General features: G+C 31.6%; 2 protein-coding genes across 7 annotated transcripts; one reads left to right on the top strand and one right to left on the bottom strand.

The window, feature by feature from the left end:
• The first annotated feature begins 7,417 nt into the window (after nt 1–7,417).
• On the top strand, nt 7,418–12,494 carry LOC114177784 (glutamate receptor 3.6-like). Of its 5 annotated transcripts, none has more exons than XM_028063307.2 (9): nt 7,418–7,693; nt 7,856–7,918; nt 8,049–8,178; nt 8,263–8,568; nt 8,690–10,044; nt 10,123–10,400; nt 10,564–10,595; nt 10,699–11,105; nt 11,770–12,494. In XM_028063307.2, the coding sequence occupies exons 4-9, from the start codon at nt 8,301–8,303 to the stop codon at nt 12,247–12,249; spliced, it is 2,820 nt and encodes a 939-aa protein (XP_027919108.1). In that variant the 5' UTR covers nt 7,418–7,693; nt 7,856–7,918; nt 8,049–8,178; nt 8,263–8,300; the 3' UTR covers nt 12,250–12,494. The 5 variants fall into 5 exon arrangements, with proteins under 5 accessions (XP_027919108.1, XP_027919107.1, XP_027919111.1 ...); XM_028063309.2 differs by having other exon boundaries at nt 7,439–7,582; XM_028063306.2 differs by lacking the exon at nt 8,049–8,178.
• Nucleotides 12,495–13,475: 981 nt separating this feature from the next.
• Nucleotides 13,476–21,606, bottom strand: LOC114178198 (serine/threonine-protein kinase/endoribonuclease IRE1a-like). 2 transcript variants are annotated; one of them, XM_028063959.2, is made up of 7 exons: nt 21,226–21,606; nt 20,555–20,798; nt 18,529–19,859; nt 17,745–17,917; nt 14,659–14,905; nt 14,045–14,348; nt 13,476–13,761 (listed from the first exon to the last, which is right to left on the bottom strand). In XM_028063959.2, the coding sequence occupies exons 1-7, from the start codon at nt 21,387–21,389 to the stop codon at nt 13,618–13,620; spliced, it is 2,607 nt and encodes an 868-aa protein (XP_027919760.1). In that variant the 5' UTR covers nt 21,390–21,606; the 3' UTR covers nt 13,476–13,617. The 2 variants fall into 2 exon arrangements, with proteins under 2 accessions (XP_027919760.1, XP_027919761.1); XM_028063960.2 differs by having other exon boundaries at nt 20,563–20,798.
• Nucleotides 21,607–23,662: the final 2,056 nt, after the last annotated feature.

Here is a 23,662-nt window from a genome sequence, read left to right as displayed (position 1 = left end):
GTCTCGGTTGCTGGAGAACCGAGGCCTATACATGGTATATGCCTCGGTTGTTTTAGAACCGAGACATATAAGTTTGCTAAAATTTCAAAATTTTTATTTTTTTTATTATTTTATTTTACGCAGAGGTTTATGTCTCGGTTGCTAGAGAATTGGAACCTATACATGCTATATGCCTCCGTTATTTTAGAACCGATGCATATAAGTTTGTTAAAATTTCAAAATTGCCATTTTTATTATTTTATTTTGCGCAAAGGTTTATGTCTCGGTTGTTTAAATAATCGAGGCCTAAAACTCTGTCTAGGGTTAAATTTCGAAGAGTTGCAGAGGCTTCATTCCTTCATTGCGCCGCTTTTTTTTCTTCTTCTTCTTCTTCTTCTTCTTCGCATATAAGTTTGTTAAAATTTCAAAATTGCCATTTTTATTATTTTTTTTTGCGCAAAGGTTTATGTCTCGGTTGTTTAAATAATCGAGGCCTAAAACTCTGTCTAGGGTTAAATTTCGAAGAGTTGCAGAGGCTTCATTTCTTCATTGCGCCGCTTTTTCTTCTTCTTCTTCTTCTTCTTCTTCTTCTTCTTGCATTTTTGGTGAAGTTCATGTCGTCCTTGGGTTCTTTATTTGTAAAGTTTGAGTTTTTTTTTTTGCAGTCATTTGTGTTTAGGTACCCTTTGTGGGATTGATTAGCTCTCCAAAACGAGTCCAATATTGCATCCTCCTTCATCATCATTGTTGTTCAACTTTTCTGGGTTCTTTTTTTTTATTATTATTGGTTTTATGCCTCGATTTTCTAGAACCGAGGCCTAAGATTGAAGTTTATGCCTCGGTTGATAGCCGAGGCCAAAAACCAAACCCTTTCTACCTCGTGCAAATATGTCTCAGTTATTATCTATATTTTTCTTTCCCTATTGTTGTTTTCACCTATATCTATATTATTATTATTATCTTGTTCATTCAAAGAGTACTCACTTCTATTTTTAAATTCATTTTTCTTATCTATTTTTACAAATTTATCCATAGCTCCTTTTTGTGATACAATTAAAGCATGTGTTCTCATCTTCTTCTGGATTTTTGAATAGTCTGATTCAAATTTTCTAGTTGACATATTTATATATTTTTATTTAAAATAAAAAGTTATAATATATAAAACACTACTAAAGATAGGTATATAAAATGAATGAGTTAAAACAATAAAACTTGGTTCTGATTATCAGGAAAGTAAACTTGATGGTAGACTTGTAATGTCTTAAGTCTCAAGTCTCTTTCTCATCCACAAGTCTTAACTTTTTGAAAAACCAACAGAGTTTATTTTAAGATTAATTATTAATAAAAATAATCTAAAAATTTATTATTCTTTTCAACTCGATAGTAAGTTTTTTTTTTCCTAAATTTGAATTATCCTCTTGTCAACTCGATGGTAAGTCTTTTTTTTTTCTTAAACTTAAATTATCTTTTTGCAGCAAACCCAACTTTGAATTATGCTCCAATTTATTTATTATCTACAAAAAAAGGCTAAACCTTAATCTAATTAATAATTTTGTAGAAAAATTTCAATTCCTCGTTAAGATGTATGCAAAAAAGCTCTTGAAACCAATAAATTTAAAAGTACCAAAAAATAAAATTGGGTAAAAGAAACACATTTCTATTTCTAATACAAATTCAACAAATAGAATAAAAACAACAACACAAATATAAAAAAAACACTAACCATAATGGATGAAAAGATTGGTACACAGACAACATAAGATTCAAGGAATGTAAACGGTCAAAAGCCTAAAAAGGACTCTAGAATTGAACAAAAAAAAATAAGGAGAAACAAGAGGAATCACAGAGAGATAAAAGGAAAAAATAGAATCAAGATCAATTATTAGAAAGTAAACTAATCATTCTCGTAAACAAAATTACAATTAATTTAATAAAGCTATATTAGTAATAAAATATTATTTTTGAGACCTTTTTTCTTCTTAAACATATTTCTATAATATTGTAATTAAATAAATTTAAAAATATTAGTGGTAAAAAAATATTGTTGAGGCTTTCTTTCTCTGGAGACCTAAAGCGAGTGTTTTACTTGTTTTACCTTTGAGCCGACCATGGTGTCGATGCTCTAAGACATTTGTACCCATAACAACAACGACCAATAATAGGTTAACACCACCTCGTTAATTGCAATAGATTCAAAACAAGACAAATGTATTTAACCTTGTTTTGATGCCAAATGTAAAACTAATGCGAAAAAATGAATAAAGACTAACATTTAGCCATTGTCAATGTCATAAAAATCTCTTGATGTGTTTTTTAGTTTCAAACTTTCACCCTCTAAACTTTTATGTATATTGTACAAGAGAACATATTTAATAATTAAAAACACAGAGTAGATGTGAAATTTATAAAATTATATGAAGTAATTGTTATAATAAATTTATGCAATAATTATAAAATTGATTAACAAATAGATCACATATATAAAAATAATTGACCATGTGAATATCTCATATTATTTTATATATCACATATTTTGAAAATTTTCCAACATGCCCTTCTTACCAATTTTCCTCTTCAATATCTCCAAACAAAATGAGATATATATATTTAATGTTTGTATACCTAGTAATATCTAACAAAGTTAAGGAATAATAACAATAATTATTGCACACATGAAAAAAAATCAGTTGACGATAATAAAGTATAAAAAAATGTTTAAGTATAGATGTTTTTTTCTTTTCAAAACATCGTTTCTATTATATAATTTCAGTCCATGCATGTTGTTTTACCGCCCTCATTCCAAATAAAAAAATAATTGAGATGTTGGAAAGCTCCTTAGTAGATGTTACCTTAAGTGACAAACTTATTAAGTAAAGATTATTGCTAGATGTGTAAGGTATTATTAATGTTACTCTTTAAGTTTTCAATTTTATTTTTTTTCCAATTTTCAAAAATAAAGTTTTATAGTTTTGTTTATACCATTTTCATTTTAGAACTAAATTGATTTATTTTTTTCAGGGTGCTCATTTTTTTAAATGATTTCTTTTGTTAAATTTTAAATGTGGTGAACTCAAAGTTGTTTCCCATTGATCATCCATTGACTTCACTTTGTTTGATCACGTTGGTTTCCATTTTTGTTGACAAATATCTAAAGATTTGATCACGTGCGTGCCGAATTAAATGATAAAACTATTCATAAGATGTTATCACCAGAAACTATATAGGGAATTTTGAATATTTATTATATTTCTCAAATACCATTTTAATTTATATGAATTCTTTTATCTTTTAATCATATAAATGTGTATATTAATATTCTCTTACATTTACGTTAGGAAATAGATACTCTTAACAAATTAAATTGAAGGTCGTAAATAATGTAAGTTGTGAAATCTGGGTAATTTATAGCAATGCAAAACAATAAAACAGCAATAATCATTGAACACAATTTCGCCTTTAGTCATATCTGACAAAGGTTGTACATACATTGGATTATGGAGATTAGAAATAAGTTCCAAAATTAGAAAAGTGCCCTTAGAATTTATTTATTTTTCTTTCAAGTTCTTCCATGACTTTTGAAATAAAAAAAAAAAATGATTTCAATGTTGTCTAAATGATTCAATGTTAGGCAAAAACAATATACGATGAGATCAAATTATTTGTAGATACAAAAGATTTATGAGATCCTGTTGATCTTAAAGAAGAATTTCAAAGATCAAAGTGAGGATGAAGATGTTTTGATGATACTGAAAATTTGAGTTTTAGTGCTCTCTTTATATTTTATTTGTGGTCTTCATATAGATAAGGAATTTGCTAATTTATTTTGTTTCGACACGTATAACCTATATTAAATAGAGAGAATGTTTTTCCAAAGAAAAATCAAACTTCAAATATTTTTCAGCATTTTTAATTGATTACATTTTTATATAATTGGTTAAACGGTTTTTAAAATGAAATAATCAATTATATAGCTTAAATAATTGATTAAAATAAAGAGATTTATGAGATCTAAATATTTTTAAAGAGATCAACAAAATAATTCATTAAGTGTTTTCATAAATGGTTAAACCAGTTTTAAACATTTGATGAGTGTATTTAATAGATTAAAAAAATTAATAATTTCCTATTTCAGGAAGAGGTTGCAATTTTTTCAAAAAGTTAAGTTAGAATAATCAATTAAGAACTTTATTTAATTAATTAAATGTGTCGGTACTTTTTAGATTCAATGTTTTATCTCGATTTTTAAAATTTTCAGACAAGTTTATATACATTCACAAGTGATTTTAAATTTTTTTTAAAGAATTCAAGAAAAGGTTCTCCTATTTCACGTGATTACTTCTAATGTGGTGATCAATTTCGACAAACTCGTTCATTTTGTATTTGAAATGTGTTTTAGATTTGATACTTATAATGTTGACTTGCTAGAGGGATTAGAAAAAAAAAATGATAAACCAAAACAAGATAGAGATACAGATAAAAAGATATGATCCAATCAAACAATTTTTATAACAAACAATAAGATAAGGTAAATGAGGAAAGAGATTATCCTTGTAAAATCCTCAAAATCTATTCTGTTTTGCTTGTAAAATAGTTATCTTAAACTGTTATGTTCTCTTTTTGATAGGTTACAAGTGTTGCTTTCTCTTTTATTTTCATGCGATTTTGTTCTTTGCTTCTTTTGATGTGTAAAAAGGTTGAAGCACAAGAAAAGAATGAGATAAAATATTGTTGTAAGAACTTTAGTGTTTCTTATTATGTTTTTTCCATACACATATGTGTTATTTATAAATAGAAAAGTGAGACACATGAGTCAATTACCATCAATATGATTTAAACCAGAGTAATTTCTAATCAATGAAATAAATAAAAAAACTATTTATGTTTATACATAAATAGTATTTAACTTTGGAATTAAAACACTATTAACAAGTGATATTTTATTTTAATTATTATTTTTTAAATTATACTAGCATTTCTAACAATCCCCACATAATTAAAAAAAAAAACTATATTATCTCTTAAAACAAAATATTATATTTCAGTATAAAGAATCTTCTGAGTTTGAGCTTTACACCTAGTACTTATAAACTTTCACCCAAGAAAATGTAAAGGCTTAATTGTCTTAAGTTACATCGCTCTGATTTAAGTAAATAACACATACAATGTCGATATTCATTATAGGTTCTAATCAGTGGTTGCATGTTACGACCTTGTGCATTAATCTTGTTTCATGAATGTCACTTAGAGACTTTGTCCATATCTCACAATGACAACCCCACCATCACACTCACCAGGTAAACCCAATGGTGGTTTGTGACTCACACCCCTATAAAAATTGTCATCGGGTTTATTACCAGGTATTTTACAAATAAACATAATAATACATATACATCAACCTTATTATTGTCACAATTTATAATACACCTCACCATATTTAGGAATAAGACATAACATTTAATCAAATCAATTGGTTTACTTTAGTCAACAATAACTTCGTTATTATCTATTAAACTTCATACCATGTGATCGTCATTCATGAGGAGATAGTTGTTCCAATAGTATTTTTGGATTGTTGTGTTTTCGATAATTGTCGTGTTCTTACAACAAAAGTTCAAAAGGAATATTTTTTGAATAATTAAAGAGTTGATTGGATAAAACATATATCATCTTTAATATCAAAAATTGATATCTTTTAGTTGAGTGTGTTTAAGAGTTGATATTGTTGTAAATTTGTAAGGTTATTTTTTCATAGGAACTAGTTTTTCAAAGGTGAAAAACTTATACTAAATGTAAGATTAGTGGTAATATGAAAGAGTATAAATTTTTGCGTTTTCCTACTATTGTTCTATTTTCTTTAATTGTATAATTATCGATTTTAATTATAAAATTTAATTGCATTATGTTTTATAAATTAAAAACATTTTAAAAGGAATTTAAAGAAAATCTTTTGTAAACAGAGTTTCAAAACTGATTTACTACTCCTCTTGATATAACAAAACCAAACTTATTTTTCTAACAAATCTTTTACTATTAAGGAGAGGTTTTTCATGACTTCGATAACTACGAAAACTAGGATGAAGAAAGAAGAAAATCGGTGCATATAAAAATGAAAGAAAACTACTAATCATATTTTAAGTGCAGTGCAGGTAACATTATCACATATCATGCAACTAAACTAGTAGTGTATTATTTTTTGTCGATATACATAATTTAATTTGTCACCAAATAATTAATTATATAATAAAAATATATGTATAAATATGAGATTTATTTTTTTAAATATTATTTCTTAAAATATAAATATAAATTTTGTGTGACTTAATTAATTGCTAAGTATTCTTAATTAAGTCCATATCAAAATATTTTATTTTATTAAGGCCTCAATTACTTTTGCTATTAAAGAGATAACTTGATTGTTACTTTTATCTTCCAATATTTTTTAACTCATTGCTTCTGTCGTTTCTTTCTCTTCTAATTTTCTTCAATTTATCCGTCAACGCATTCTTAAAGAGAAAAGAACAATAATAAATTAAAAGAAAACAAATAAATTATAATTAGAAAAAACAAAATTAACAACAAAATTATCTTATTAATGATAAAACTTTAATAATAAAATTATTAAATAAAAAAATTAAACACCCGATAAAACAAAAATATTTTAAAATCTTCACAGAAATTTGATTTAAGATTTATAAAAAATAATTAATTAATTTTTACAATATTTATTAAATATAAAATTAAAGAAATAAAATATGTATACAAAATAAATTTTTAAAATAATTGTTAATTGTTAAATACAGAAGAAATTTATAAAATAATAGTTAAAGATGAATTATTTATAAAATAATTAATTTTTAAAATAATAATTGAAAGTAAAATTGGAATAATAAAACGTGTAATTTCTTTATATATATTTATATATTTATATATATAATTTATATATTTATAATAACATATAAATAAAATAATTTAAAAAATTATTAGAAAAAAAGGCCAATAAGAGGTGAGAATTTTATTCTGTTAAAGAAACGTCTTTGTAATAAATCTGTAAAAGTATATGCCTCTAAGAATTTTTTCACACATGATGTTGATTTTGGTTGGAAGAATAGTAGTTGGATTGAAGTGATGTCCTGTCCCGTTTGAAAGTCACTGTCCCGTTTCTGAAAGCAGTGAGAGTCTGTATACAGTACACCCATTAGCGGGCCCCACTAGTCATTACCATTAAATGCCAGAGTGGTACCATTCCATTTCCCTTTCACATTACATATATAGCAACATTAAATTTCATATTCGTAACAATTAGTAAATATTTTTTAACAAATTATTAAGAAATTATAACAATTATTGTACAACTGAACATATCGCATGAAAAACACACACACGTGGATTTAAAAACACATGTAAAATGCGAGATTCGACCATAATTTTTCACTAAAACTGTGTCATTAATTACATGGAGAGTAATTGACGCCAGTCGCAGCAGAAGTCTTACCTTTCTCTCTGTCTTTTCGGTCACTAACTTAATCTGCCTTTCCCGTTTCATAATCATGGTGGTTTTTGGTGGGAGGAGCAGCAAGAACAGGAACAGGAATGGGATGAGGAGGTTGTCCTATGAGAACTTTCCTTAAGATATTTTGTCCTGAGTGTCCTTTTTGGCTTTATGCTAGAAAGTTAAGTAAAGGAAAAAGTAATATCATAGGAATAACATTCTCAGGTGAAATACCGTTTAATCTTATGAACATTATTTTCACTCTCTCCCACACTATAATTTTCTTTCAAGATCTATCATCCATGGTCTCACTTCAAAGTTGATTTCTTTTGTCTTTGGATAAATGTAAAGTTTATATTTTTATTTCCAAATTGAATCAAACGACAGGTTTTCTGGACTCGTTTGCTGCTAAATATAGATACCAGCTATCGTCTTGTGAATCAAACTCAGGTAAATTGTGACCCCTTTGATTAAAGTTCTGTTATTCACATGCTTTTACTTGCCCTTGCAATCAGCTACCTTTTTGCTTTAATGGGTGGAACTTTATTGTTTTATCCTTTCATGGTTGGTTGCTTTTTAGATGTGCTTTGCAACTCTGTGCTTGTGTTTTTGTTTTGGGTTACTTGGCCTGGGACCAACATTGCGTGCCAAATAAGTTCTTGATTGAGAAGTGCAGTTTATTCTTAATGTTTTGAAAGCCACAGTTTTGGGTATGAATGTTTAGCTTTTTACTTTATAAGTATCTCCCCTTTTTTAATTCTCTGAAGATGCTGCTTTACTTGTGTGTTGAGCAGTGTGATTGATACTGGCTTCGCAAAAGGCAAGCGCAACCATGATTAGAGTTGAGATTGTGGTGTTGATGGTTCTCTTCGAAGGGTTATTTTCAGCTGGAGCTGTATCAGATAATTCCACAATACCTGCTTTGGTAAACATAGGAGTTCTCTATTCTTTCAATACCAGTGTTGGTAAAATGGTGAAAACTGCTGTAGAGGCGGCGGTTGAAGATGTAAATTCTGATCCATCTATTCTTGCTCAAACTAAGTTGAAGCTCTCAATGCAAGAAGATACCAAATACAGAGGGTTTTTGAGCATTGCAGAGGGTATGTCGGAATATTCCCATTTTTTCTGTGTCAAAACTTCAAAAATCTTTTTCTGTTACACAAGTTAGTTCAAAGTTTGGCAGATTATAATTCTTGTTTGACATAAACTATGTTGGTACAGCCTTGCAGCTGATGGCGACACAAACTGTGGCTATAATTGGCCCCCAAACCTCTACAACAGCTCATGTCATATCTCATATAGCAAATGAGCTTCAAGTTCCTCTGCTATCATTTACAGCCACTGACCCTACCCTTTCTTCTCTTCAATTCCCATTCTTTATTAGAACTGCTTTTAGTGATGTCTATCAAATGACTGCAATAGCAGACCTTGTTAACTACTTTCAATGGAGAGAGGTTATTGCAGTTTATGGTGACGATGACCATGGGAGGAATGGAATGGGTGCATTAGGGGATAAGCTTGCGGAGAGGCGTTGCAAGATTTCATTTAAAGCACCTATGACTCCTGAGGCAACTAGAGAGGAGATTACTGATGTACTTGTTCAGGTGGCCCTGGCAGAATCCCGGGTTATAGTTCTTCACACAAGTACTGCTTGGGGCCCAAAAGTCTTGAGTGTGGCAAAGTCTCTGGGGATGATGGAAAATGGCTATGTCTGGATAACAACTACTTTTCTCTCTACTTGGCTGGATATACGTAGTCCTCTATCTCCAGATACAACCAATGACATGCAAGGGGTCATTGCACTGCGTATGTATGTACCAGATTCAAAGCTCAAAAGATGGTTTATTTCTAGGTGGACAAACGTGACTACTTCTGGAAAGAATGGTAATGGTACCCTTGGTTTGAGTACTTATGGTATCTTTGCATATGATACTGTTTTTGCTCTTGCTCATGCACTTGATGCATTTTTCAAACGAGGGAATCAAATTACATTTTCACATGATCCAAAGTTATCTCAAATACGTGGAGACAACATGCATCTTGATGCTGTGAAGATCTTTAACGAAGGAAATCTGCTGCGTAAACATATTTATGAGGTTAATATGACTGGAGTATCAGGCCTATTCAAGTATGATTCTGATGGAAACCTTGTTAATCCAGCGTATGAAATCATCAATGTGATTGGAACAGGAACACGGAGGATTGGTTATTGGTCTAATTACACTGGATTATCCATTGTTCCTCCAGAAACACTTTATTCAAAGCCACCTAATCGGTCCAGTGCAAGCCAAAAGCTACTCCCTGTGTTTTGGCCAGGGGAAACAACCCAAAAGCCCCGTGGTTGGGTTTTTCCAAACAATGGAAGGATGTTAAAAATTGGAGTGCCAAAAAGGGTTAGTTACCGGGATTTTGTCTCTCAAGTACAAGGCACTGACATGTTCAAGGGATTCTGCATTGATGTATTTCTTTCTGCGGTGAACTTGTTGCCCTATGCTGTCCCCTATAAATTTGTTTCATATGGGGATGGTGACAGCAATCCTAGTAACACTGAACTTGTCCGTCTTATCACAGCGGATGTGAGTATCATTACAATAACTAGTGGAGTTTGGATGTTTTATGGGTACTTCTTAGACCAGTTTTTTCTTTGCATACAGGTTTTTGATGCTGCAGTAGGTGACATTACAATTACAACAGAAAGAACAAAGATGGTGGATTTTACTCAGCCATATATTGAGTCTGGTCTGGTGGTAGTAGCATCAGTTAAGAAGACGGATTCCAATGCTTGGGCATTTTTCAAACCATTTACGCCAATGATGTGGACTGTTACAGCTATATTTTTTCTATTAGTGGGAGCTGTTGTTTGGATTTTAGAGCATAGGCTGAATGATGATTTTAGGGGAACTCCCAAACAACAAATGGTCACAATTTTGTGGTATGGGAATCTGATCCTTCTGTCTCTCCTCCCTTTCTCATGTTCACTATATTGAATCTGCTATTTATGTTGCTGATGAATAACAATCGTATCAATGTTACATTTTCACTCTGGATCAACTTTGGATATGTTTGTAACTTCTACTAATGTGTTTATTTGGCAGGTTTAGTTTTTCGACCATGTTCTTTGCTCACAGTAAGTGCCAATTTTTTGTCTTCTGTGATATATATGGTCCCAATCCCAAGTATAAGTGGTGACTACATTGGGTTTATGAAATACTCTTTTCTGTACTATGTAGGGGAAAATACAGTGAGCACTCTTGGTCGCTTTGTGCTGCTTATATGGTTATTTGTAGTTCTAATAATTAACTCAAGTTACACAGCTAGCCTGACATCAATCCTCACAGTGCAACAACTTTCTTCACCTGTTAAAGGCATTGACAGTTTAATAAATAGCAAAGAGCCTATTGGCTACTTGCAGGGTTCATTTACTCGAACTTATTTGATTGAGGAAATTGGTATTGATGAATCCAGACTGGTTCCTCTGAAAACACCGGAAGAAACTGCAACAGCACTCAAAAATGGTCCCCAGAAGGGTGGTGTTGCTGCATATGTTGATGAGCGTGCTTACATAGAACTTTTCCTTTCAAGCCGGTGCGACTTTAGCATTGTAGGTCAAGAGTTCACCCGCAATGGTTGGGGATTTGTAAGTTATCTCCTTACCAATAGTCCTAATTTTCTTTATTTCTTTGCCTTCACAGTGAACTTTGGAATGTGCTATTTATTTTCTGTTCATCTCTTCCTAAAGGAAGCGTAAATGCATATTTCTCTTGACTATTCTGGTTGAAACTTTGTTCCGCTTTAAACATTGTTCATTAACTCATTCAACCATGAAGCACTGGGATAAAACTTTACTGCCAAATCATTATGTACAAGCTTGTTCCTGACTCCTCATTTTTGTGGTCTAACAGAAATGCTGCACTGTCAGAGTCTAAAATAAATGTCCTACATTGTAATATATGCATATCTCACTTTAGATATATCCTAATAAATGTAGCTACTTTTCAATGTTTTCACCTGAAATTTCCTTCCATATTTGTTGTTATCCAGCCCCTTTCCTAACTCAACTCAAGAATATAACTATCCATGTTTTAGTCCTTGTTATTTGAAACCTGTAACCTTGCAACAAAGAAGTGTAACCATTAAGGGGGGGTCATGGAACCTTTACTTCACTAGCTGGAGCATAATCCCTTACCTATGAACTCCTTAAATTAGCTAAATTGTAGGAAGTAACCTATTCTAATTTCATGTTTTGTTAGCACTGTAATCTACACCATGATTAATTGTTTGTTGGCCTTCATTTTTCTTAGGCCTTTCCACGGGACTCACCATTAGCGGTTGATCTTTCAACTGCCATATTGGAGTTGGCAGAGAACGGAGACTTACAAAGGATCCATGACAAATGGCTTTTGAGCAGTGCTTGTTTATCACAAGGTGCAAAGCTTGAAGTGGATAGACTCAAGCTGAGAAGTTTCTGGGGCCTGTATCTGGTGTGTGGGTTGGCATGTGTGCTTGCTCTTCTCATATATCTTGTTCAGACCATGAGACAGTACTCCAAGCATGGGCCAGAGGAACTTGAGTCTCCTGGCCATGGCTCAGGATCTTCACGTCTGCGCACATTCCTTTCCTTTGTAGATGAAAAGGAAGAGATTGTTAAGAGCCGTGTGAAGAGAAAGAAGATAGAGGGCATGTCCTACAGGAGCACAAGAGAAGTAGGATCATCCATCACCTCCAACAAAGGATATTCTCAGGCATCATCAAACAGAATTGATTCAGCTACTGAAATCTAACTGTTGCATACTTGTTTGCTCATCATAATTTTGTAGCTTCTTGTACTAATCATTCCCCCGTTGCAACTGCTGGGTTCCTCCTACATTTTTGTGGTTTTCCTTTTTAGTACATATAATTAATTGTAAGATATATCAATTTGTGTGGGACTGTAATATAAGCGTGGGGACAAGTTGACTTTACAATTATTGATGGTACTTATAGTTGTGTAGGATACATAATCATTAATGAAATCATTTCATTTTTATTTATAGTGCAATACACCAATTGTTGGCTTTCATTTATTAGCATAGTAGCTGGTCTTAGACAATCTTTGTTACAAGAATGTTCTACGTGATAAATGAAGAGTACAAAACCCTTGGTTATGTGGGTAATTTCTTCCGGCACCCCATGTTTTCTTCCTGCACTCCCATACTTTGTAAAACTTCAATTATTATGTCTGTTCAAATTATAGTTTTGAATTGTATAATAGGTAGATATTTTAGATTACACAATACGTGATATAAATTTTAAAAAAATTAGGATATAATTCATTTTGAATTATATAATCTATAATACAAATTAATATTTTATATTGTATAATCCATAATATAAATTTAAAAGTAAATCCTAAATGTAAAATACATTTTGAATTGTATAATTCATAATACAAATAATACAAATTTACATTCTAAATTATACCGTAATACAAATTTGGAAGAAAATTTAGAATATAAATTACATTTCAAATTGTGTATATGTAATACAAATTTACATTTTAAAATGTACAATTTATCATATAAACTTAAAAGATAATTCAAAATGTAAATTGCATTTCAGATTACATAATTCAATTTGCACAATGACAATACCATTAATGCTTTGTGAGAGAAGAATGAGGTGCAATGGAGAAGGAGGGAAGAAAGTAAAGACAAATTTGACTTTTCACTTTATTTTAGAGGTAGAGGAAGAAATTCCCGTTAATGGTCGGCTTTTTAGGCCCATGTATTCTGCCCTACATAAGAAGATTCTTTCTTATATTAAAGGAATGTTAAATCATGCATAACCTTCAATTAGAATGGACATATAGATGGTACGTTTCAATCCTGGGTGAGTAAACATAAAACAGTGTGACCCTAGTTGTCTCCGTTAATTCATTACAATCTTTACTATGCGATCTTAGGATGAATGATTCAAGATTCAACTATAGTTAACTGTCCAAATGTTTCAATTAAATTTATTGCAACAATAGGTTAAAGATAATTTTGATTAGCTTTTACTCTTTTAACTTAAGAGACAAGTAACTTTAGGTTGGACTAATACACGTATATACATGATTACATGTATAAAATATCAACATAAACAGCTTCATGCTGAAGCATGCCAAAGCCCTAATCAACACATCTAAAATATCTTTGAAAACATTCTTCCTCCTTGCAATAATGAAGGATAACTTTATACACCTCAATCAAGAGTCTTGGGTATCTATTTGCAAAGTATTCGTAGAACCCTTCGGGAACAGCTCCTACAAGTTCCTGAAAAATCAATAAGAAATTAGAAGCCATATCATGTCCCAAAGAGTCAAGGTATCCAACTTATGAACGTCTTTTTATCCTTTAATTATTTGGTATCTAAACTTATGCTTAGAAGATCATATATATGTCATATATTAACATAGATGGAAGTTCAAATTTTATATATTAGAGATTATTATCATCACATTAAAAATCAAATAGAGGAGCTCATACAATTTCAGTGAACAGTCATAAAAAACCGAAAGAACAAATTTATCTGATAAATGATGAACCAAGAAAGAACCTGGATTTCTCGAGGCAATTCTCTGTAATGATTTAGTTTGTTTCTCATAACTCGCAACAAGTCTCGGACACTGTTAAAATTATACCGCCGATAATGACCGATGTTAGCAATGAAAGCTGGTTCCATCCTTTCATCCCATTTTCCACCCAAGGCATCTGTGGCAATGCTTTCTAATGTCACCAAAAGATCAGAATTAGTCTCTCTGTTTTCCACTTCCACCCTGTCACTGGTGTCACGCAAAAACGAAAGTCGCATCTCGGAACTCCAGAAAAAAGGATGGTACAAAACTTCACTCGCCTTTGGCCTGGAAACAAAATAAGTCTTACATGAAATTGCTAGCCCGTAACCACACCTAATGCCAGAGATATAACAACCTTCATGGACCTCTATCTAAAAGCTTAAAGCTTTTAAGAGAATTTATCATTAGATATTGCCAAAATAGGGTACACTCTTCATCTTATGTTATTATTCATAAAGCTATATGTTTGGACTTTGAGACTTCACTGTTTTATACGACATACCAATTAGATGTGTCAAAAGAATGCAAAATTATGAATGTACATGAAAAATGTTTTTCCATTCTCGGGCAAACACACTGAATGAGAATGATTTACCTTAGATCAGGGTAAGGGTTTAGTAAACGGCTAATAAGATCTTTGGCTTCAGGAATGAACTCCACTAAGAAAAGGTCCATGCGATTTTTCAAAATATTGACATCCCGTTCAATACGTTCTCCAAACGGATGTCTTCCCCCAGTAATGCAGAAAAAGAAGACGCAGCCTAAACTAAATATATCTACTGCTCGTGTTTGACGTCCTTGAACAAGTTGTTCTGGTGCTTGCCAACCTGAGCTGCCACCACCTGCAATTAAGCCAGTAAACCTTATAGCACAAGAATTTAGATCGTGAATATTTTTATTGGGTGACTATTAATGATGGGGTGATAATCTTACTTGTCAAATGCATTATTTTAATTTGGACAACTACACACATCACTCTCCTCATTGCTATGACTCTCTACCCATCATAAACATATGCCCAGAAAAAATAGTTCCAATGTACATTCATATGTGAAGACCTTATTATGAAAAAACAAAAAATCATCAAGGTAAGGAAGAAGGGTATCAATCAATGAGAAAAGAATTGCAAATCCTCCAATCACCCTCCAATTTGGACAACTCCAAAATAGTATCCTCGGATTCCTTGAGCTTGACGAGGTGACAAACAACTCTCGACTTCTACAAAAGCACCTTTTTGAGCCAGGGACAAGGTATGATACCGACAAGTAAAAAAAGGCAGTCCCCTATCTGAGGATACAAAAATGTTACAGATGCAATATGCATTACAAACACTAGAAGAAAATACTCAATAGAAAAGATCAAAATGACACCAAAAGCCTAGCTTGGGAGACAATGGTAGAGCTCATAACAGGGTTGGGTCCCAAGATGAGTTTGATGTGATTTCAGTAACCTTTAGAGGAAGCAGGGGCCCGAAAGAGTTGGCAATGCAAGGGTTGATGAGAGAAAACACAATGAGGAACCCAATGTCCAACACAAAAGGAGCATGTTGTCAATCTAGTATTGGGCAACAAGGAGACATCATCCCAAAACCAAAAAGGGGCAATAAACCAACAAATAGAGAAAACAAAAAAGGAGTCACCAAATAGAAAAAAGAGAGGACGGGTGGCATCAATCCCTGGAGATTATGTTTGAAAACCACTTTTAAAGTGACTATCGGTATCATATTGAAAACAATTGAAGAGAAGGTTCTTATTGCTAACATTATGACCAATAATATGCCATATTTTGGGAGTTTTAGTAGTGCTATTTTGCTTTAACTTTAGTGGAAATTTTATTATACATTTTTACTAGGAGCTTATCTTTTGTTCCCAATGTCTAAATACCATATGTTGACATAAAAAGTTTTAAAACTAGCCAAAACGGGAAATATACATAGGAAAATCATTTGAGCCACTCAACACAACCTTCTACATCTAGTCAGCCCATATTACCTCAACACAACCAAGTTGACACCGAAACTACTGTGTTAGAAGGTGGAGATTTTACAAGTTTCTTAAGTTACGCAGCGTAGCCTGGGGTGGATTTATAGCATGCTTACGTTGATCCACAACACAACATTGCAACCATGTTAGAAGATGAACATCAAACAAGCTTTTTTATTTACACAACATGGCGTTGGTTAAACTTATAGCACATTCATGCTAGGTTAGCACAACCCTATTGAATCCTAACATTGCTCTATAGCGTCAAGATCAGCATGACCACGCAAAAATTTAGGCATGGTCATGCTCATGCTCGGTAAACAAGGCATTCCTAAATTTCCTGTAGTGCCTTACTAGGTTAACAGGGCTGTTGAAATTCTAACATAGACCTATTCAGTATATTGTAGCCCAAGCCTGCATTTTAATTCTAATTAAAATTTCTTGTGTGACATACTTTTACCTTTTAGTATACCTTTTAGCTTTATTTGCTTTGGATAAATTTTCTCAGCTTTCCTAGAAGAGAAAAGTGGTGAATCTCGGGGAGGAGGTAGTGTGGAATTCTTGTAATTTTTGTCATGCTCTCTCTCTCTCCTCATTACCCATTTTTATTTTCTCTTCCCCTCTACCACTCTCTTTCTCACCTCCCCCTCTGATCGCACCTCACAATAATTGAAGAGCCAGGGAGATTTATGTCCAATCAGATTTCTAAACAGAGTAAGTTTTTATTTGCTCAATAGATTCTTTCCTCTCAATTTTCATATTATTTTGTCAACAATATTGGTGAGATCAGGGTTGAGAAAAGTGAACCTCTCAATTGGTTTTATCACGCACTGAAATTCTGTTATGTTTGGATACCTTGCACTCTAAGTTGTGAGTAGCTTTTTGCTTGGATTTTGAAATGCTTTTGTTCTCGCCTAGAGTTGGTTCTAAACCAAAGAACAAATAATGAATGGATAGTCTCATTCAAAGTTAATAGTACTTTAAGCTAGAATAATCCACATAGGCTAATAGAGAAGTACTAGGTGGACAAGAAGTCTCAAATGTAGTTGGCGGAGCCATCTAGGAAACACTGAGAGATCATGGTAGGCAGTTATGTAAAGTGCAACAGTTGTCAATTATGTAAACATATGACAATCAAAACTTTCAAGAAAAAGTGACACTAGTAAAATCATAACTAGCCCCATAGCAATGTTGATTGTCATAAGTTTGTCAAACTTTGGTTTGCTTCCTAGCAAACTTGTAAAAAAGTAAGAAAATAATGACTCAAATAACATACAAGAACTAAGATTTGGGTAGCGAAGCGGAAATGAGACAAATATTACTCTACATAATGAGTTTAGATAGAATTGGTATAATAAATAATGTGATAAAAAATACTAAACAAATGTCTTATTTATACAAATAATTAGGTCAAGTAATAGAATTGATTCAATAGGACGAATTAAATAAGAAATCAAATTAGGAAACAACTCCTAAGATTGTTTCCACAATTAGATCACAAATTTAATGAAGTAAATTATAATCATATTGTAAAATATGCATAGGATAAGCGAAAACATTTTGAAATCTGTGAAGATATTAAGAGATGCCATCACCACCGTAATCTAAATATACACATCTCATGCTAGATTAAAGTAGCTATTCACATGAAAAATACTACAAAAATAAATAAATTTGTTATCTTATAAAGAATACTTACCAGTTGCATTATTACCCAGAGAAGACATATTTTCAACAAGACATTTGCTAATTCCCATATCAGAAAGTTTAGCACATAAGTATCTCTCCTTGGTTATTAGAACATTTTGTGGTTTCATATCTCGATGTATTATTCCTAATTCATGCAAATGAATGACCCCGGAAACAATGTCCCTGTAACGCAATACAAAAAATGAAATTCAGTTTAATAAAAATGGGAATAATATAAACTTAGATAGTCAACTTCCATGCATGAGCTTCCATAAAAGGAAGATTTATCTGCCTCGGTTCTCAAATGAACTGGATCAACTACACGAATCTAAGTTGTAACTGAATATGCTTATTCAGGCTTTTTTGCTTATTAACCACTACGTTTTGCTCCAACTGTAATTATAACTTATTAACTTTATTTTATTATTTTATGCCACCCTCGATACCCATTTCATCTCCTTGGTTTCTCCTCCTATTGCATTCAAAACAAAAAATTGTATTTTAGTCAATTCTATCTAATCTTCTACTTAATGAAATTACCTTACCCACATTTATCATCTGCCTTCTTCTTTGGTAGTTTTGTTTTTCCTTACTATAGATATATCCAAATTAGAACTGCCAAAGGCTTTGACAACCTTCACCTCATAAGATAACTTTTAGGATTGTGTTAGGCCTAGTCCAAATTCAAGATGGTACCAAAACCTATCACAGATCTAATATCATGCAAAATAAGATTTTTTTGTATAGTATATGCTTATTAATAAATAATCAAATCAAAAAGACATAACACAAACCTCATCAGTTTTAGTAATAGAGGAGATGGATAGCCATTTTCCTTCCAAAGACACTGTGTACTGTCCTTCCCCATCTCTATTTGGGACTTAATCAAACATCCAATATCTTGGTCTTTCCTAAACGCAGAGTTTACTGATATATCTGAATAAATTTGAACCAAATCATCTAAATTGCAGGTACATCGTTCCAAAGCAAGGTAAACAAAATCGTTATCATACTCCACCCCATGCCATCGAACAATATTCGGATGACGATCAGACATGATAAGGTTTTTTATTTCCTTAAAAGCTATGTCATGGTGAGCCTTGACAAGACGTTTGATAGCAACTGCTCGACCTTCGTATATACCCTCGAGCACAATGGTGCCATTGCTTCCCTTAGAAATCTCTTTGTTCGAAACAAATAATTTACCAACTCTTCGTCCATCAACATTTTCATTGACATGATTGAAGTGCTTCCATACTTCTCTATCATTATCTTTTTCTGTCCAAACCTTCTCATTCTCTGAATACATATGACTTTCCCTTTTATTGATAATGCCATTTTTCCTTCCTGATTTATGTGTTTTCTTTTTCTTAGCAGGTGAACATTTTAATTCAGACTCACTATTTTGGTCCTTCGGTGTTTCTTGATCCTTAATCACTAGAGGATAGATGAGTGAAATTGCCAAAAGAAAGATGGTAAACAATACAAGAGGTAACAGAGTTGGCCACTCAATTGTCCTGTTCAAATAAATTTCCCTTGGTGTAGTAATCTGGATGAGAGGTTGAGGGAGCATGATATTATCATCATCACCAGTGAATAATCTATCAATATTTGGCTGCAAAGGAAGCATTAGTGAAGGTTCAAATAGGTTCTTTTTCAGGCGGAAGACTTGTCGTATCTCTTGACATGGGTATGGCATTGTAAAATTGAGGCCACTATCGGAAACATACTCATCCTCTATATCAGAAGAGGAATGTTGGCATAACAATACAGCCTGAAATTCAGCTAATGCCATAGTCCACAAAACTATTCCCGAGCTCGGACTAACAGATTGAAGGGAATAATCTGTCCTAAAAATCTTAAGCAGCAGCTGTGGTGAATTTAGTTTCACAGGATCAGCAAGATCTCTATTATTTATGTTGGGGATATTTGTAACACTTTGCCTCCCATCACTCCAAGGTGCAGAAGCATTAACAGGATCAGGCATCGCATAGACTTGAATGATTGATCCAGTTATAGCATCAACTTCAAACAAAGTGCTTCTTTTAGATCCAAGGGTAACTGCTCCATCATCTGACAGGGTAGGAGTACGAGCTACATATTCTGTAATAGATTCTGAGATTCTCTGCAGATATGACAAACCAATCAACAGAACATGAAGTTCAGTATTCATAAGAAAATAGAGGCACTTGGACAAACATCACTTTGAAAACACTACTGGTCATATTAAATATTATAACTTTTTTAATTAAAAAGAAACAAAGAGCACCCTACATAATTGATGTATCCAAAGAAATTTTAGAATAAGTAATTGTTGCACACCGTGGCAGAAAAATGTTTGAATAATGTAGGGTACCACTAAAATTATCTTTCTATTTGTTTTCTTAGTTATAGGTACAAGACTGTAATATAGAAAGAACAAAACACATTATTACAAATAGAGTAGGAACAACCACGGGTCCACAACATGTCTTGAAACCAGCATGTCCTAAGAACAACCACAGGTTCATGATATTATTCAGGCACTTAGAAGATTCTACCTCAGGTTGTAAGAAAAAATTGTCAAAACTTAGTTGTTAAAAAAATCATTTTCCTTTATACTATTGTTCAAATGACATATCAATCTATGTTGTTTCTATAAAATGCCAACTCGTATTTCAAACTTGTAAATCATATCCAATAAAAACCAAAGGTAAAGTCCAGCTTCCAAGCAAGAGTTAAAGTCAAGAAATTTGTCTTAAAGCACCATTGACTTGCCTTCACTTAAGAAAAGCATTAAAACAACAGTCACAATGCTCAGATATATCTTAAAACAGATACCATTTTACCAAAGTGTCTGTCGTGCATGTACAATGACCAGTCATCCCCACATTCCACGAATCCACTCATTAGTGCTGCAGATGCATTTTCTTTATCAGTATCCCTTTTCACGGTAGCTCTATACGATTGGTAGATGGGCGATCCTGTCGAGAATGACCATATCACCTTCATGGAACCAGGAGATCTGTCCACCAAATACATAGTCCCATCGAGGGTCACAACCAGTGCCGTCGTTGCAACCCTACTATAAACGCAAACATTTTACCAAGCAGAATCACACTGTTAGAATGCCACAGGTCAATAGAAACAATTAACGCTATTACAAAACCACGATAACCTATAAAGCACGGAATCAACATGCACACAAAGACACGGATAATCTTCAAAACTGTACAACACAACCTTAGTTAAAAGATTACAACTTTTGCCTCAAGAGAGGAATCAAGATTACAAATGTGAACAGAAGTTATCACACGTGCAATAAAATACTATAATTTATCAAATCATGATGCTATTTTTTACTATATTAGATTATAAAAACAAACAAAAACAAAAAAGATTTCTTTTAAAGAAAGGGAAATAAACTTCAAGATTAAAGGGGAAGCAAGAATTTAAATTGCGCATAAACTATTTTCCGCAGATAAGAAGATGAGAGAGTTGAGGGAACTGACGGTGGAAGAGAGAGAAGGGATCGTGAGGGTCGATGAAGTCCATTATGCCCATCGCATTCTTCATTCTTGTGATGTTTGGGAAGCGTTGTTGGTGAGGTTTGGACGAGGCAGAACGCGATTAGGAAGGCAAAAAGAAAGGAAAAGCGAAGAGGAAGAAACTTCATTAGAACTAGAGAATTGGAGAGGGAGTGTTTGGGTGGCGAGAATTGAAGAGGAGGAAAAGGGGTTTATTGGGAGGGAAGGTAAGAGAGAACAGCAACAAGTAGCATGGAAGATTCCACGCTTCTTCTCCGGTGTTTGGATTCCCCAAACATCCATCCTCACGTTTGACTTCTGCGTTGTAACGTAAGAAAACTAGCTTTTTTAAAAGAAAGAAAACCAAGATACGGGTTTGAAGAAAACTAAGAAAACTAAGATGCGTTTTTTTTAAAAGAAAACATTACAGCACGCTTTTTAATCCGAAAATAATTCCTAATATATATCTTGAGCTTACCAAAGTCATATACTTCCCAACACTGTTAGTTTCAGACTAATGTGAAGCAAAATAAATTAAGTGACAATATAAAGTTGAGGAAAAGGAAATTGGCCAAACAAACATAGACTACAATATTTTGGTTGAAAAAAAAAAAACCTTAAATAATGATTTCGTGCTAGTTTTCTTTCGGATTTTTTATTTTGTTTTCGATTTGGTCTAATATTTATCAATTTTATTTAATTTGGTCATTTTTACTAACACTGTTAAAATAGTTAACAGATTGTGAACAATCACAGTCACGTGTGATTTTTTATTTTTTTACCTTTCTCTAATTTTTTTATTTAAAAAAATTTACGTGTCAAGCTCATATCATGTCACGTATCATTTTATGATTTTTTTATTTTTTTTTAATTTTCTTTTTAATTTAAAGAAAAAATGCCACGTGTCTTGTTCAGTTTTTTATATTAAATTTGGTCCTAACCTTTTGTTTTTAATTTAATTTAGAGTTAGAGATGGTTTAAAATTAAAACGAAAAATTTCAAAGTAGGCAATAACAACATTAATTTAAAATTTTAAGAGGTTAAAAATACTTAAATTAATGATGTTATTCTCTACTTTTAAATTTTTAAGAGGCGATTTTAAACCAACTCTAACTTCAAATTTAAAATATTTAATAAAAATATAAATTTTAATAAGAATATCCATATAATATTTATATACAAATTAAATTTTGTCGGAAATGAACAAAAATGTTAAATTTTAAATAAAAAATTAGGATCAAATTGAATATAAAAAATTTACCTTGACACGTGGCATAATATCGGCTTGACATGTGGATTTTTTTAAAATAAAAAAATAAATTTACAAAAATTAAAAATTAAAAAAATCACAACATGACATGATATGAACTTGATACGTGAACATTTTTAAATTTTTTATTTATTTAAACAAAAATCACAAAATAACACGTTACTGTTCACAATTCGTTAACTATCTTAACGGTCTTAGCGAAAATGATCAAATTGAACAAAATTGACAAATATTATGATGAGATTGAAAACAAAATAAAAAGTAAAACCAAATTGCAAAAACCAAACGAAAACTAGTATGAAATCATTATTTAAACAAAAAAGATGTAAAAAGGATTAAAATAATAGGGTTAAATATGTTTTTTTTTGTCTTTCAACTATAAAATTAAAATTAGTTCCTTAATACGTTTCATGATAATTTTTTAACTAACATTGAATCAAAATGTACCAAACGGGTAAACAACTCTAATACTATCCTTAAATACATTTGAAACCTTAAAAAAAGTTGACAAATGTAATTGAAAAGACTAAATCCACACAATTCTAAAGTTGAGAGACTAAATTAACTCAAAATTTTACAAAAAAACTAATTCAATATTTTAGTAAAAATTAAAAGATAAAAAATATATTTAACCTGAAATGAAATAATAGATCGTATTAATTTAAAAAAAATAAAAACATTCTACCCTAGACATCTATGCTAATGTCGTCGTCTTATTATATACTAAAAATCATTTATTCTTTTTTCTTTGAAGTCTATATTTTTCTTTGAAGTCTAGATAGGTTGTCCTTTTTTTTCTTAATTAGGTTTTTATTTTGAAAAATTTGTTGTCACTAGATTCTTTATATTAGTAGTGTACTAATAGTGTTAATTATGTGTTACGTAATACGTGATTTTTTTTATTTTTGTTTTTTCTATTTAAAAAAATGTCAGGTGTCGAGCTGACGTTATGTCACGTGTTACTATTGGAAAATGTGAAAATTTTCAATTTAGTCCTTATATTTATTATTTTATTTTAATTTTGTTCCAATTCTTTTAAAATTGAAGTAATTTCATCCTTATTCAAATTAAGACAAAATTTAACCTTTATATAAATGTCACAGTGATATTTTTAACAAGATCAAGTTTTTATTTTATAATGAACTTTATTTA

The sequence above is a fragment of the Vigna unguiculata genome, chromosome 3 (assembly GCF_037176805.1).
Source record: "Vigna unguiculata cultivar grain cowpea cultivar isolate G323 ecotype 2 chromosome 3, ASM3717680v1, whole genome shotgun sequence".
NCBI classification, from domain to species: Eukaryota; Viridiplantae; Streptophyta; class Magnoliopsida; order Fabales; family Fabaceae; genus Vigna; species Vigna unguiculata.
The sequence above is the reverse complement of the archived record's forward strand: the minus strand, read 5'-3'. Positions and strand labels throughout refer to the sequence as shown.